Raw genomic sequence first — 17,193 nt, forward strand, 5'->3', positions numbered from 1 at the left:
ACTCCCAGCATCCCCCTGAAAGCTTCTTATGCAATTTCTAACAACAACCAGCAAATCCCCCCCCCCCCCTGTATCCGATTTTTCAGGAACATCCAAGGGGGAAAATGTTAGAGACGTGCTTAGGAACTCAGCCCCACCCAGTCCTCTTCTGCTGGGCCCTATTCACTTTTATACCCCGAGAGCTGGAGCCACAAGAGGAAATCCCATAGCTCTACCCCTAGGATTTTCCCTAAATCATAAAATATAACATTAGAAAAAAAAAATTATATATATATATATATATATATATATACACACACCAGAGCCTTCCTCTAGGGAGCTGGGGGAGGGAGAGAGTGCAAGGCATGACAGCTGTGGGCAGCCCCATGTAATGAGCTTCTCACCGAGGCTGAACAGGACAAACCCATAGAATTCTGCCGAGTCCGTTCCTTCGACCGAGCCTCTCCTCCTCCTCCTCCTCCTCCTGCTGCTCCACTGACCTGTAAGTACCTGTCTCTTCTCTTCTTCTTCTCTATTTTTAAATCCATGTATAAAATTATATAGTAGGGATCAAGTACAGGTATTGTTTTATTATTACAGAGAAAAGGGAATCATTTAACCATTAAATAAACCCAATAGGGCTGTTCTGCCCCAATAAGGGGTAATTATATCTTAGTTGGGATCAAGTACAGGTACTGTTTTATTATTACAGAGAAAAGGGAATTATTTAACCATTAAATAAACCCAATAGGGTTGTTCTGCCCCCAATAAGGGGTAATTATATCTTAGTTGGGATCAAGTACAGGTACTGTTTTATTATTACAGAGAAAAGGGAATCATTTAACCATTAAATAAACCCAATAGGGCTGTTCTGCCCCAATAAGGGGTAATTATATCTTAGTTGGGATCAAGTACAGGTACTGTTTTATTATTACAGAGAAAAGGGAATCATTTAACCATTAAATAAACCCAATAGGGCTGTTCTGCCCCCAATTAGGGGTAATTATATCTTAGTTGGGATCAAGTACAGGTACTGTTTTATTATTACAGAGAAAAGGGAATCATTTAACCATTAAATAAACCCAATAGGACTGTTCTGCCCCCAATAAGGGGTAATTATATCTTAGTTGGGATCAAGTACAGGTACTGTTTTATTATTACAGAGAAAAGGGAATCATTTAACCATTAAATAAACCCAATAGGGCTTTTCTGCCCCCCAATTAGGGGTAATTATATCTTAGTTGGGATCAAGTACAGGTACTGTTTTATTATTACAGAGAAAAGGGAATCATTTAACCATTAAATAAACCCAATAGGGCTGTTCTGCCCCAATAAGGGGTAATTATATCTTAGTTGGGATCAAGTACAGGTACTGTTTTATTATTACAGAGAAAAGGGAATCATTTAACCATTAAATAAACCCAATAGAGCTGTTCTGCCCCCAATTAGGGGTAATTATATCTCAGTTGGGATCAAGTACAGTTACAATTGCAAAGTCGCTAGGAATAGGACATTCTATAACATATTAAATGTTGAACCACCCATTTAATTATCATTTTTGTGCAGTTATAGAGAACATTCCCTATCTTATCTATAGAATCATATCTTTCTATGCCGTTACAGAGCTCCTGAAATGCCCCAATTAGTCTGTATTTTATATTATAATCTCTATTATCTATTTTATCTATAGAATCATATCTTTCTATGCAGTTACAGAGCACCTGGAATGTCCCAGTTATTCAGTATTTCATATTATAATCTTTATTATCTCTCATCTATAGAATCATATCTTACTATGCAGTTACAGAGCACCTGGAATGTTCCAGTAGTACAGTATTTTATATATAGTATTATAAAGTATCTTATCTGTGTTTGTGTGTACATATAATGTATATATGCGGGTGAGACTGAATCTATAAGCCCCATAAGGTGCCACAGGCACTGCTCCCTGTTGCCGTAATGATGGGAGTGGGTTGGTTAATGAGTATTATCTAATGTATAGAAGTTAAGTATTTGCCAGGGAGGGACATTCCTGTGTAAGTTATTCACCCTGTACTGTGCCATATACATTATTACTATTTAATTCTATTAAATGATTCTGCCGTTTGTATGTAAATCGGCACACTGAGAACCCGTAGCACGCCCTGAATGCCGGTGGCGAAACAAAGGGGACAATATTTGTCTATTTTTAATCAGCTCCTTTTGCTTCTCCACATTTAACCCCTTAAGGGCAGTTTCTGAGCTGTGTGTGCTGTAAGGCAGGCGTTGGGCACTAAGGGTACCTTCCAAATGGCTGCCAGAGTGGTGCCCGCCAACAGAAGGCAGGGTAAAACGTACAAGGAGGCACAGTTATATCCTTTCTGGGGTATTTCTATGTTAGTGATATTAGACACGGCTCTTACTCGCCCTCGGTCCCCACCCTTCCTCCTCTATTTGTCTCAGCCGTAATACTGTTTTCTTTTCTTTTGTTTGGCTCATACCCTCCTCTCTCTGCTCTTACCCCTCCTGCGCTGGCACCATGTCCAATATTTTATCCCGCAGCTTTTGCAGATGGTTCATTCCTTCTCCAAATATGTACCTTGGCTGGCACCTGTCCAGGTAGCATTGCCTTGGGCACCAATCCCATTTGGGCTAGGCAAAGGGAAAGTAGAGGTCAAACTGCGGGGGGAGCTAGTAGCAGCCTGTCTAACCTGAAAGTTTATATACAGGGTGGGACTGGGCTGCCAGAGTACCTGAAGATCTATGTAGGTCGCCCAAGCTCTAGTGGGTGCCCTTTCTTGTCTCTACTTTAGGTCTATTATGTCTTCTACTGGCTACATCATATTGCTGTGAAGGAAGGCCCTGTATTTCAGGTTCTCTGGGTGACTCTAGGAAGCCCAGTCCAGCTCTTTGTGTGGTCTTATGATGTTGTGACAGATCTTTCCAAGGGGCAACTACAAATATAAAACAGGGCCGGAACTAGGGGTCGGAAGAAGAGGCAGCTGCCTAGGGCACAATGATTAGGGGGCACCAGGCAGGAGCCTCTGCTGCCTACCCCTAGTCCTCCTTCTTTGCCATTGCATTGCACACCCCCCAAGCGCGCCAGAGCATTGGGAGGGGGACCTAGACAGGGCGGGGCCTAGGCAGCTGCCTAGGGCGCTCAGTCAGCTTTGCCCGCCCCGTATATAAAATATGCCCCTTTCTCCATCGTAGCCGTGGCCTGGCAAATAGGGTTGCCACCTTTCTTTGCCATTAAAATCCTTCAGGTTGAGGGGCGGGCGAGTGACATCTTATTTGGAGATGGGTGGGGAAATGAGTGGATAAGATGGGGAAATGAATTGATAGGGTGAGAAAATGGATGGATAGGGCAGGGAAAATGGATGGATAGGGCAGGGAAATGGACAGGCTGAGCTGGTAAATGGGCGGAGTGGGGCTCTTCTTAAAAGGGGGTAATCGGCACAGAGAGGGTCAGGGGTAGGGGGGATCTATTGGTAGAGTTGCTGCCCGGCAAATATATTGCTGGTAAATCTTTAATACTGGCCCTAGCTTGCAAAATGCCGGCTACGTCAAACAGCAGCAGGGTGGCAACCTTACTGACAAGCCCATTTCAATTCAACCTATTTTTAGCTGATTTTGGCACTTGAGCAACATTCTTTGGAGCGGCTTATACCGGTGCCCGCACTGTTTATTCTACGGTTATATCAAAACACTGACAATAGGCTGCTAATCCTCTTTAATGGGCTATGAAGATATAGCACAGGGGTCCCCAACCTTTTTGGGGGTAAGGGCTGTGATTGGTTATTTGGTAGCCCAGTGTGGCCCGCAGCCTATAGGAGGCTCTGTTTGGCAGTAGCCATGATCTTTATGCCTCCAAAACTTGGTTCCAAGTCAGAAATTTAAAAATAAGCACCTGCTTTGAGGCCACTGGGAGCAACATCCAAGGGGTTGGTGAGCAACATGTTGCCCCCGAGCTACTGGTTGGGGATCACTGGTACAGCACAATGACTGACGTTTTCACCAGTGTTTTTGTGAATTCAACCGCCACAGGAATGCAGGAGTTAACTGACTTGAGTCTTCTCTATGGGGACTACATTTATGGCATGAAAAGAGCACAGGTGATTAATGGCTGCGTAGAAAGGTGTCGGTCGCACACTCGGCGCCACCTCTCAGGTTTAAGAGGGCGTAAGGTTTGTCGATGGCTCTGCAGCTGCGGCGATGCATTCCTGTGCGCAGTTACTGGGGCTAGGCACTTGCACAGGTCTCTCTAGATCAAATGAATGGGATGAATCGGGTGTTGTGGGTAAAACACCACTCCGCAACTGCGCCACTCCTTTTACAAGGGCTTAACCCTTTACGGGAGTAAAATCTACAGATGTGAGTGCCACCATCGTAGACTGTACATTGTGGGTTTCTCCTGTGACCTATGTTTGTTGGAAACCTGACCGGCCGAATAAAAAGAGCCACTGTGAAAAGGGTTAAACGCATGCCCTTATCCAGCTGTGGTGTCATTTGCACTTGTAGAGGGCAGTTTTGCTTGGGTGAGTCTTCTTCCATAGTTCCAAGTCTGGCTGTGGTTGTTACTGACGTTCTGTCTGCCTATTGGGAAAGCGAGAACTGGTTCTCCACTGTTAATATTCTCATCATATACTCCATCCAGGGTTGGAATGGGCCGCAGAGACACTGGGAAAATACCCGGTGGGCCCCGGCCCTGGTGTACCCCAGCAGCGCAGACCCGACCCTGTTGCCGCTCCCCCTGGCCGCCGATGTCCTCAATGATGCGTTCACATATGCGCATTCGGGGGAGGACGTTGGGTGGGAGTTAGGGGTGCACAGCAGGGGCTCTGTAGGGGATGCGTCCGGCAGGGAGGTAACTTGGGGGGTGCGGGGCCCCCGGGGCAGTAGCCCCGGTGGGCCCCGCACCTCCCAGTCTGACCCTGACTCCATCTAGGTCAGTGGTTTCCAGGATCAGACTGGACCGGAAAAAACCTGGTGGGCCCTGTGGCCCCCACTGACCCAGGCCCACCCCCCACCTGCAAATATGGGTGCCGGTGCTCCTCCCCCCAATGTCGCAACAAGTGTGTACATGGTGTGCGGGGGAGAGGTGTCAGTGTCAGAGTAGGACCTTGTGACTGGGATGGGGGGACCCCAAGTGGCAGCCCTGGTGGACCTCTTGAACCCCAGCTTGGATTAGTAACAGGGGTGGGGGGGAATGCACGGCCTGAAGGCAGGGGAGGGTGAGCGATGGATAGAATCCATCATGAAGCCCAGCATGAAGCCCAGGAAGACATTTGGGGTGTACGTTTAATTGCTGTCCTAGATTTGGTACCCTCAGAATGAATACTTATCCAACAAATATTTAATATCCCATTAAATAATTTGACCAAACTAGAATATATATATCAGTAAATATTTCCCTTTGACACATTTTCCCTTGAGCAGCCATTTTGTGCTGGGCTGTGTGTTCCCTCAGAGATCAGCTGACAGGAAGTGATGCAGCTGTAACTGTAACAGGAAGTAGTGTGGGAGCAAAAGGCAGAACTTTGCCCATTCATTGGCTGATGGGGCCTAGCATGTGTGCCTTTGGTTTGTTTGCACCATGAATTATATGATACTAGTACTTAAAATGGCAGTTTTCTATGTAGGATTACCCAATGGCACATTCTAATAAGAGTGTATTTTTTGAAAATGGTTTACTAAGATGAAGCAGGGCTTTACATATGAGCTGTTTTATGAGGTATATTTTTATAGAGACCTACATTGTTTGGGAGGTATAGTTTTCCTTTAAACCAAAGAACCACTGCTCTTACTTAAGCCCTGATGTACCTTGTACGATGGCCATAGATGTGCTAAATGGGACTGATCTCAATGCAGACCCACTGGGAGAGTACCATAGCAACAGGCTGATGTGGTCCAGCCCCTCCAGACCAAGTTAATGTTTTATTGGATGTCAACTGCCCAATGTAGAGGGTCTGCCCAACCAATAAAAATCAGCAAGATATCTCTTAGGCAGGATAGGAGATCCCATCAGGTGGGGACCACATCGGCCTGTTTCTGCAGTCCTTTCCTGATGGGCCTGCATTGGCCCCTGGGCCAGCAATGAGATTGGTCCAATTTAGCCCAGCACGTAGCCCAGGCAAGAACAAGGCCAAGCAAGGGGGTCTTAGGGTGGGTGCCCAACCCTGACTACCAGATGGCATTGACAGTTGCAGGTCATCGAGGAGGTGGGCTTGGGATGTATGGGGCAGATCAGGGGCCACTATGTTCTATGCGTTCCTCCAATAACAAACAAATGTGCTACAGCATTGGCTGATACTGCATATATGAAATATTCTGCCGGAGATGTTCTATTTCTGCTGGTGGTGAAAGGGTCAAAATTTGATGTTTTATGCCTTGCCTGCAACTGTTGTGTGTGTCCCCACAAGGCTTTGCCTCTAATCCCTTCTTCAAACAACAGGTTTTGTCACTGTAACACATTAAAGCTCCGGTATCAACGGAATGGGTCATTCTGACATCTGACGTGCCAGCGAGTCCTTTCAACCAGCTCCGCAGAGCGTATTGTTTGCCGAAGAGTAGCCGACGTCTGGATAATTCTTATTAGTACAGGGCAATACGTTCTGCTGGCATAGTTATAGATAAAGGTATCGGATCCCTTATCCGGAAACCCAGTATCCGAATTATGGAAAGCCCGTCCCCCATAGACTCCATTTTAATAAATAATACAGAATTTTAAAACTGTAATAATAAAACAGTACCTGTACTTGATCCCAACTAAGATATAATTACCCCTTATTGGGGGCAGAACAGCCCTATTGGGTTTATTTAATGGTTAAATGATTCCCTTTTCTCTGTAATAATAAAACAGTACCTGTACTTGATCCCAACTAAGATATAATTACCCCTTATTGGGGGCAGAACAGCCCTATTGGGTTTATTTATTGGTTAAATGATTCCCTTTTCTCTGTAATAATAAAACAGTACCTGCACTTGATCCCAACTAAGATATAATTACCCCTTATTGGGGGCAGAACAGCCCTATTGGGTTTATTTAATGGTTAAATGATTCCCTTTTCTCTGTAATAATAAAACAGTACCTGTACTTGATCCCAACTAAGATATAATTACCCCTTATTGGGGGCAGAACAGCCCTATTGGGTTTATTTAATGGTTAAATGATTCCCTTTTCTCTGTAATAATAAAACAGTACCTGTACTTGATCCCAACTAAGATATAATTACCCCTTATTGGGGGCAGAACAGCCCTATTGGGTTTATTTATTGGTTAAATGATTCCCTTTTCTCTGTAATAATAAAACAGTACCTGCACTTGATCCCAACTAAGATATAATTACCCCTTATTGGGGGCAGAACAGCCCTATTGGGTTTATTTAATGGTTAAATGATTCCCTTTTCTCTGTAATAATAAAACAGTACCTGTACTTGATCCCAACTAAGATATAATTACCCCTTATTGGGGCAGAACAGCCCTATTGGGTTTATTTCATGGTTAAATGATTCCCTTTTCTCTGTAATAATAAAACAGTACCTGTACTTGATCCCAACTAAGATATAATTACCCCTTATTGGGGCAGAACAGCCCTATCGGGGTTCATTTGTAACCATCTTGTATCAAGGGTGAAATTCCCCGTAGTGGTTGTCGCTGTCATGCAGAAAGCCTTATTTCCCAGAATCCTGCTGAGCTAGGAGGTATCCCTATATGCTTCATGGCTTTCCATCTATGCCCATATACGTGTTAAACCAGTTTTCATTTGAGGGGGCTGGAACTGCCTCCACTTAGGATAAAATGAAATTGAGTTGGAGAAGGGGCCCTAGTGTTTGCTTTGGTGTTTCCTCCTGCCTTTCAAGCTTTTGTTCTTTTTGTCTCGCTCTGAATATAGCTCTCTCCTATGCAGGGCCCCTGTGATATCCCTTTGTACTATTGTAGATCACAATGTCCCTTTATAAAATGTTTACATTTATGCTGGCATACTTGTATGCTCTCTGTACAGGCTATGAGCAAACTTAGGAGGCTGTTCCTGCTGAATTGTGCTTAGTACAGGGGAATCCCTATGTGCCATAGTTTTATGGTATCTCTCTGTACAGGCTATGAGCAAACTTAGGGGGTTGTTCCTGCTGAATTGTGCTTAGTACAGGGGAATCCCTATGTGCCATAGTTTTATGGTATCTCTCTGTACAGGCTATGAGCAAACTTAGGGGGCTGTTCCTGCTGAATTGTGCTTAGTACAGGGGAATCCCTATGTGCCATAGTTTTATGGTATCTCTCTGTACAGGCTATGAGCAAACTTAGGGGGCTGTTCCTGCTGAATTGTGCTTAGTACAGGGGAATCCCTATGCTGCCATAGTTTTATGGTATCTCTCTGTACAGGCTATGAGCAAACTTAGGGGGCTGTTCCTGCTGAATTGTGCTTAGTACAGGGGAATCCCTATGTGCCATAGTTTTATGGTATGTCTCTGTACAGGCTATGAGCAAACTTAGGGGGCTGTTCCTGCTGAATTGTGCTTAGTACAGGGGAATCCCTATGTGCCATAGTTTTATGGTATCTCTCTGTACAGGCTATGAGCAAACTTAGGGGGCTGTTCCTGCTGAATTGTGCTTAGTACAGGGGAATCCCTATGCTGCCATAGTTTTATGGTATCTCTCTGTACAGGCTATGGGCAAACTTAGGGGGCTGTTCCTGCTGAATTGTGCTTAGTACAGGGGAATCCCTATGTGCCATAGTTTTATGGTATCTCTCTGTACAGGCTATGAGCAAACTTAGGGGGCTGTTCCTGCTGAATTGTGCTTAGTACAGGGGAATCCCTATGTGCCATAGTTTTATGGTATCTCTGTACAGGCTATGAGCAAACTTAGGGGGCTATTCCTGCTGAATTGTGCTTAGTACAGGGGAATCCCTATGCTGCTATAGTTTTATGGTATCTCTCTGTACAGGCTATGAGCAAACTTAGGGGGCTGTTCCTGCTGAATTGTGCTTAGTACAGGGGAATCCCTATGCTGCCATAGTTTTATGGTATCTCTCTGTACAGGCTATGGGCAAACTTAGGGGGCTGTTCCTGCTGAATTGTGCTTAGTACAGGGGAATCCCTATGTGCCATAGTTTTATGGTATCTCTCTGTACAGGCTATGAGCAAACTTAGGGGGTTGTTCCTGCTGAATTGTGCTTAGTACAGGGGTTCAGATCTGGGCCTACCAGGGCCAGCGCTAACTGGGTTTTTTCCCAGTGCCCGGTGACCCAGTCTTACCCTGATTTCACCTGAATACACAAGTTGGCCCTGGAATCCAAAGAAGGAACTGGTATTGTTTGAGGTACGGTGTAGATGAATAAAAAAACAAAGACAGGGTTTAGAAGAATAGCCAAGGGGAAAATGAGGGAGGTGGAACCATAAAAAGCAGCTTTACAAGTTGGCCCTGGAATCCAAAGAAGGAACTGGTATTGTTTGAGGTACGGTGTAGATGAATAAAAAAACAAAGACAGGGTTTAGAAGAATAGCCAAGGGGAAAATGAGGGAGGTGGAACCATAAAAAGCAGCTTTACAAGTTGGACCAGAAATATAGAAATAAAACCAGGAGATAGCAGTTTTACAAATGCCAAAAGTGCACAAGGTATCTACGAGTGGGTGATCAGCTGTGTCGGAGATCTCAATGGCTTATAGATTAGTGATCTTCAGACTTGGGCAAGGCCATGAAGAAGGCCCGTCATTGGCGGTTTCAGTTAGTGTTTTTGGTGGAATTCAGATTGTAGCTAGAGATGAGATGCTCGGCCAGACCTAGGACTGTAGAATCGTTCTGGCCCAAACAGGAACCTGGGAAAAGACCAGTGTTGCCCTGCTCAGTTGTTGAGTTTCAACTTCCAGCCTAAAGGTCCCCATACACGGGCCAATTCTAGCTGCCGATATGGGTCCCTTAGACCGATTCGGTAGCTTATCGGCCCGTGTATGGGCACTAATGATGGGCCTGCCCAATGGACATCTGAAATCGTCCAGATCTCGAACGGGCAGGTTTAAAAATTAGTCAGATCCGGGACCGCATCGGCTGGTTGGTGTTGTCCCCAAACCGACGGACGCCTATACCCGTCGTCTTGATTTGATTGTTTGGCCCCAGGGCCAAACAACCCGAATTTGCCGATATCACCCACCCATAGGTGGGGTTATCGGGAGAACATCTGCTTGCTTGGCGACCTCGCCAAGGGAGTGGATCTTTGCGTGTATGGGCACCTTTAGTGTTTTATAGTCCGGTTACTGGAGACCATAGATAAGCAAGGATACTTCAGAGAGAGGCCTGGATGTGTTATGACTTGTATGTTCATGTGTATGTATACCACAAATATGTGGCCAACCCAGTCCTTCGGGTTTTTAATTTACTCTCTTATCGCTACAGAAGCAATTTTTATTATTATTAGGATTATCTACATGTTGTATAGTGTTTAAGGATCCAGCATGGTCATAACCATTGTTATCCTGTTTGTAAGTATCTGTTTCAGATTCAGGATAAATATGTCCTGGGAAAGAACTGAATGGAAGGAGCTGTTCTATAGCTTACACTCCTGTAGGACAGTCTTCTCAACTGCAGCCCCATGATTAGGCTTTACTTCAATCTACTACTCTATCCCAGTGATCCCCAACCAGTGGTTCCCCAACCCCTTGGGTGCCTCAAAGCAGGTGCTTATTTTTCAGTTCCTGACTTGGAGGCAAGTTCTGGTTGCATAAAAACCAAGTGAACTGCCAAAAAGAACCTCTTTTAGGCTGCCAGGTTATATAGGGACTACCAAATAGCCAACCACAGCCATAATAGGCACCCCATTAACTTATTTTATGCTCCTGTTGCTCCCCAGTTCTTTTTACATTGGAATGTGGCTTCCATTAGAACGCTAATAGCTGCACATATTGGCACTGGATATTCTGCATCTTATTTATCAGCATATTTGTGCATATTTATACTAGTAGAGAACTAAGCTGATGGGATATCCTCATCCACCTCTAGTGGGCAATCTACTAGGGACAATCGCTCTTGATAAAGGCTCTCTATGACCTCCACAAGAAGAACATTGCAAAATGTGTTTTATGACTCCATATTGGGTCAGTATAAGGCTAAAGTCATATGTAGGCCTTTGGTCTCCCATAGCAGTCTTTTGTAGGTCTTTGGTCTTCCATAGCAGTCTTTTGTAGGCCTTTGGTCTTCCATAGCAGTCTTCAGTAGGCCTTTGGTCTTCCATAGCAGTCTTCAGTAGGCCTTTGGTCTTCCATAGCAGTCTTCAGTAGGCCTTTGGTCTTCCATAGCAGTCTTCAGTAGGCCTTTGGTCTTCCATAGCAGTCTTCAGTAGGCCTTTGGTCTTCCATAGCAGTCTTCAGTAGGCCTTTGGTCTTCCATAGCAGTTTTTTGTAGGTCTTTGGTCCTCCATAGCAGTCTTTTGTAGGCCTTTGGTCTTCCATAGCAGTCTTCAGTAGGCCTTTCGTCTTCCAACTTCCTCTACCCTTCTGAAGGTCTCAAAGTGCAATGTTTAAAAATTAACCACTATATAAATATATAGTTAAAAGTCAAACACTATCTAAAGCCTCAAGATCATCCATTTAGGATGTAATGTCAAAATTAGCTTGCCAATCACCCTAGCAAGATAACAGTTAGCTTTGTAGAAGTGTTGGTATTAGTTATCTATGGAAACTCGCAGCACTGGAGCAGAAGATAAGTTCCTAGTGAAAACAGCTGCACAAGCAAAGGAGGGAAAGTACATTGTTGGGTGCAGGTATAGAGGCTTAATGAGTCCTTTGGCAAGTTTCATCTTAGAACTGACCACGCAAGCGGCGGATAGACTCTGTCTAATTCAGTCATTCAGGCCCGTCAGCAATCCAGTCACATGGATCTGGGTTGCCATGAACACTCATCAACCTCATCTAGGCACCATGCCAGGCTCCTCTAACTCCACGCCACCTAAAGAATCATGGGTTAAAGTATCTTTCTTAATCCTGGTCCTCTGTGGCACTCTCAGTCTCTACAATTAAGCCTTTCTCTGATTCAGTGTGGCTTAGAATGTCTGGTATTCTCCAATAATTTTGTCTATAATGTCAATTAGGACTGAGTGCTTATTTTAGCTAAGGGGGCCCAGCCTGAAAGCCAGGGGGGGATTTGGGGTGAGTGCTTATTTGTGCCCTGGGAACCCCTGGAACTATAGCAGGGTGACTGTTACCCCAATGTTTCTATATATCTGTAACCTTGTTATGGGCTAAGGGGGCCCAGCCTGAAGGCCAATTAGGGGGGGATTTGGGGTGAGTGCTTATTTGTGCCCTGGGAACCCCTGGAACTATAGCAGGGTGACTGTTACCCCAATGTTTCTATATATCTGTAACCTTGTTATGGGCTAAGGGGGCCCAGCCTGAAGGCCAGTTAGGGGGGGATTTGGGGTGAGTGCTTATTTGTGCCCTGGGTACCCCTGGAACTATAGCAGAGTGACTGTTACCCCAATGTTTCTATATATCTGTAACCTTGTTATGGGCTAAGGGGGCCCAGCCTGAAGGCCAGTTAGGGGGAGATTTGGGGTGAGTGCTTATTTGCTACCCTGGTACCTACCCCAATATGAATATTGGTGTGAAATACAAAATATATTCTCATATTATATTTTACGATAGGGGACAGTGTGTTCCCTCTATATATAGTGAGTAAAGGGAAGGTATGTTTTCTTCCACTGTAAAGAAAATAGCAACTCACTGGAGTTATCAGTATCATTATTACAAGCCATGCATGACTCTTGTGATTGCTCGGTTAAATAAGTTGAGTTTGCTGTCCATGTTCTGTCAATTAATCAATGAATCTGCTAAAATTGTCCCTTGTGGCCCGTACTTGGATGTTTGAATGCACCTTAAAGATTGTTTTGGCAATGGCATCAGTTCATAGACCAACGTAGACCATCGTCATCTAGAAGAAGATGGCGTTGGTCTCATTCAGTCAATAAAAGTTGCCTCCACCAAGTCAAAGTAACTTAGTATTTACAGCTGAGCAAGAAGCGTGTCCTCTGCACAAACGTACGTCTTTCATTCTTTATGGAGGCACAAGGCAGGAGCTGTTTACAATTGGTCATCAGTCATTTGTTGGCTAAAGCTAAAAGAAACAAATACAGCAAGATGGAAGGGCAGGTCACTCATTATGCTTAATGTTAGCACAGTGTTAGCGTGTTTGCACAGCTGTATGGTACCAGGATATATATATATATAATCACACTTGTGTAAATAAGGAGTCGGCAATTATGGCTATAAATACACCAAAAAGCTTGGTTGTATGGTATAGATTCGACCAATCAGATCTTTGGTTTTATAACTTGTAACAGACCAACGAAATTGATGGCTCTAATATGGTTATGGATAACGGTGCTGGTTCCACCTGTATTAGTAGTAGACCCTAAAAGAAGGCATTGGCAGAGCCGTATATTATATACAGGCACCCATAGGTCTTTGCCGAGAATAACAACTCAAAAGGGATTCTGGGAACTAATTCCTTAAGGCTCTTCGAAAAATAAACCCATTTACATGGGTTTATCCTATAGGCTAAAGCTCACCCGCTGGGTTTTTACAGCAAAAGCCAGGATAATAGCTGATCAGGTTCCCAACTACAGACCGGTTTCGCCCTTCTTGGGGCTCATCAGTGTAGTGCACTCCTGGCTCTACCTAAGCTGATCAGAAAACCCTGCACTACACTGATGAGCCCCAAGAAGGGCGAAACCGGTCTGTAGTTGGGAATCTGATCAGCTATTATCCTGGCTTTTGCTTCAAAAACCCAGTGGGTGAGCTTTAGCCTATAGGATAAACCCAAGAGCCTTAAGGAATTTGTTCCCAGAATCCCTTTGACCTAGAGTAACACCACATGGATACTTATATAGAACAACTTTGAGTTGAGGGGATGAGAAGATGGCTTCCATTAAAACTTATGATGGACTCTTTGGCCAATTTTGGGCATTTCTCAGCCTGCTGTAAAATGCTCAGAGAAGTGGGTAGGAATTTTTTTTGTACACCTTGAAAACCTAGGTATCGGCAAATAATATTTTTCTGGGTGCCTTTTCGAGCCGTGCTGGTCAAACTCTGGTGAAGGCCACTAATGATTGTCCACAAGGGAAATACCAGGTTTACTAATTTATGGAGCTTGTTGTATCTTCTACATGTCTGATTTTCATGAAAAACCATTGCATATTATTGCTCATACTCCTATACTCACCCCCTATGTATTCTATCCCATTAGATTTCTTCTACTCTAGACTCCAGATAAAATGATTTTTTCTTATTGTTTCTTCACCTCAGGTCTTAATCTGGGAAAGCGAGGTGCCGTATGCAAAGACTTCCCCTGACTGTTGAAGGAGATCTGAACGTTTGTGTCTTGGCGACCTGCAATAGGCTCTTCTGAAAGCAAGATGACCACCACAGCCAATGGCCGGGATTGCGGTGAGCTTGCCTGTCTTTGATGTCTGTTACAAAAGTGTGTTTAAGTCCCAATTCATTAACTGATAAGCCGTTAACTGTCGGTGGTCTAGTGTAGAGTCTAGTGTAGAGTCTAGTGTAGAGTCTAGTGTAGAGTCTAGTGTAGAGTCTAGTGTAGAGTCTAGTGTAGAGTCTAGTGTAGAGTCTAGTGTAGAGTCTAGTGTAGAGTCTAGTGTAGAGTCTAGTGTAGAGTCTAGTGTAGAGTCTAGTGTAGAGTCTAGTGTAGAGTCTAGTGTAGAGTCTAGTGTGCCGATTTCCTGGAGGTTATTGGCCCTGACCACATTCTCTACTGGTAGATTCATTCGGGTGACTACTGGATAACCCAGTGGTTTTGAAATCTCCAGGAAAGCTCAGGACAGTCAATAAAATTATTTTCTTTTATGGGCTTTAGGTGAACGCTCTCGTGCTGAGTGTAGATCTAAGATCCCTTAGTAGCTACTGGGTCTCTTTTATCTTTGGTTACCCTATTACTTAGGAGGTGGGTATGTTGCCTGAGTTGTTGGAATTGCAGATGCTCGTGCACTCTAATAAAGTGCCGTATCTTGTGTCTATTAAAAAGCAGAGTCTCTGGCTTAGAATGGGTTCCTCCAGTAGGTCAGCCACCCTTGTCCTAAAGCAGAAGATGACTATGTCCTCCATCCTGCAAATTCTCGGCCAGATATCAACGAATTATTGATATTGATAGGGTTTGAATAAATACAGTTCCAACTTCATGTATGATACCCCCATACTGCTTGTTGTAGGGGACCTCCCCAAGTCTTCATTACGTTTGAAGAACGTACTCTATCCTTAGGTGGGCTAGTTGATCCTTGACTCTCTGTGTTTCATTTTTTTGCATTGGGGCTGGTTGAGGGGAGGCTTTCAGTTCTGAGTTACCAGGAGTGTCTTGTTGCTTCCTCTGTTAAATGGCAAGTTGCTGTTGCCTGAGGCAGGGCCCCTGTTCCAGTCTAAGGGGCAAAACACAAATTTGAAGAATGAGGAAGGTCAAAATCACTTGGAGAGGTGCCAGGTTGTTAGGCAGCCCCCAGAATTCCAGTTGCTTGTGTCAGATGCTGTCCCTGGGCTGCTCTTCCTCATAGTTCCATGCCGACATCCTCTTCCACCAGTGCTAGTGTAGCAGGAATGATTGACATGATAACTTGAGGGGAAAGGTATTACCAAACCAAAAGCAACTTCAAGGTAAACTTTTTCCTCCTCGCCCTTCCGGTGTGTGCACATGTTTGACATGCAACTCATCACAGATTAAGAACTCTGGAACAGTAAACTGCAAACTAGAACAACAAACTGAAAATAACTTCTTAGAGTTGTCTGTTGACAACTTCATCAAGGGGTTCTGTTTAAGTTTCCATCATCTGCAACAGATGCTGAATGAGCGACGGTGCAACATTTGGCAATGCTTACATTTTCCTCCGAGACGTTGGTGTAATTGCCTAATCACGTGGCTAAATAAATAAGGGTCACAACTCAACACTACTCTTTAGAACCATGGGACACTGGGATGTTCATCGCCACGTTACGTTCAGGCAGAACAGCAGTGTGGATGAATGATTCTGCCTGGAACGTGAAACACTCAGGAACGTTCGCATTTGGATTTCTGAGTTCTCCACAGCCTAAATCAGTATAAAAGATCTAAACCAGGATAATTTGTCAGGTCCCTATCACATACCCATCAGCCCCTGTCCCAGTGAGCTTACAATCTAAGGTCCCTATCGCATTCCCATCAGCCCCTGCCCCAGTGAGCTTACAATCTAAGGTCCCTATCACATTCCCATCATCCCCTGCCCCAGTGAGCTTACAATCTAAGGTCCCTATCACATTCCCATCAGCCCCTGCCCCAGTGGAGCTTACAATCTAAGGTCCCTATCGCATTCCCATCATCCCCTGCCCCAGTGAGCTTACAATCTAAGGTCCCTATCACATTCCCATCAGTCCCTGCCCCAGTGGAGCTTACAATCTAAGGTCCCTATCACATTCCCATCAGCCCCTGCCCCAGTGGAGCTTACAGTCTAAGGTCCCTATCACATTCCCATCAGTCCCTGCCCCAGTGGAGCTTACAATCTAAGGTCCCTATCACATTCCCATCAGTCCCTGCCCCAGTGGAGCTTACAATCTAAGGTCCCTATCACATTCCCATCAGCCCCTGCCCCAGTGAGCTTACAATCTAAGGTCCCTATCACATTCCCATCAGTCCCTGCCCCAGTGAGCTTACAATCTAAGGTCCCTATCACATTCCCATCAGTCCCTGCCCCAGTGGAGCTTACAATCTAAGGTCCCTATCACATTCCCATCAGCCCCTGCCCCAGTGAGCTTACAATCTAAGGTCCCTATCACATTCCCATCAGTTCCTGCTCCAGTGGAGCTTACAATCTAAGGTCCCTATCACATTCCCATCAGTCCCTGCCCCAGTGAGCTTACAATCTAAGGTCCCTATCACATTCCCATCAGTCCCTGCCCCAGTGAGCTTACAATCTAAGGTCCCTATCACATTCCCATCAGTCCCTGCCCCAGTGAGCTTACAATCTAAGGTCCCTATCACATTCCAATTAGCCCCTGCCCCAGTGAGCTTACAATCTAAGGTCCCTATCACATTCCCATCAGTCCCTACCCCAGTGAGCTTACAATCTAAGGTCCCTATCACATTCCCATCAGTCCCTGCCCCAGTGAGCTTACAATCTAAGGTCCCTATAACATTCCCATCAGTCCCTGCCCCAGTGAGCTTACAATGTAAGGTCCCTATCACATTCCCATCAGTCCCTGCCCCAGT

The 17,193-nt window shown here is 44.9% G+C and overlaps 1 protein-coding gene across 2 annotated transcripts in view; it reads left to right on the plus strand.

The window, feature by feature from the left end:
- Positions 1 to 63: 63 nt before the first annotated feature.
- Positions 64 to 17,193, plus strand: part of abo.2 (ABO blood group (transferase A, alpha 1-3-N-acetylgalactosaminyltransferase; transferase B, alpha 1-3-galactosyltransferase) gene 2) — a 29,139-nt gene continuing 12,009 nt past the window's right edge. The window contains exons 1-2 of one of the 2 annotated variants that reach the window (XM_012968465.3): positions 64 to 481; positions 14,253 to 14,393. In XM_012968465.3, the coding sequence (XP_012823919.1) occupies positions 14,363 to 14,393 (31 nt within the window). In that variant the 5' untranslated portion in view covers positions 64 to 481; positions 14,253 to 14,362. 2 annotated transcript variants of the gene reach the window in all.

The sequence above is a fragment of the Xenopus tropicalis genome, chromosome 8 (genome assembly GCF_000004195.4).
Source record: "Xenopus tropicalis strain Nigerian chromosome 8, UCB_Xtro_10.0, whole genome shotgun sequence".
Classification (NCBI taxonomy): Eukaryota; Metazoa; Chordata; class Amphibia; order Anura; family Pipidae; genus Xenopus; species Xenopus tropicalis.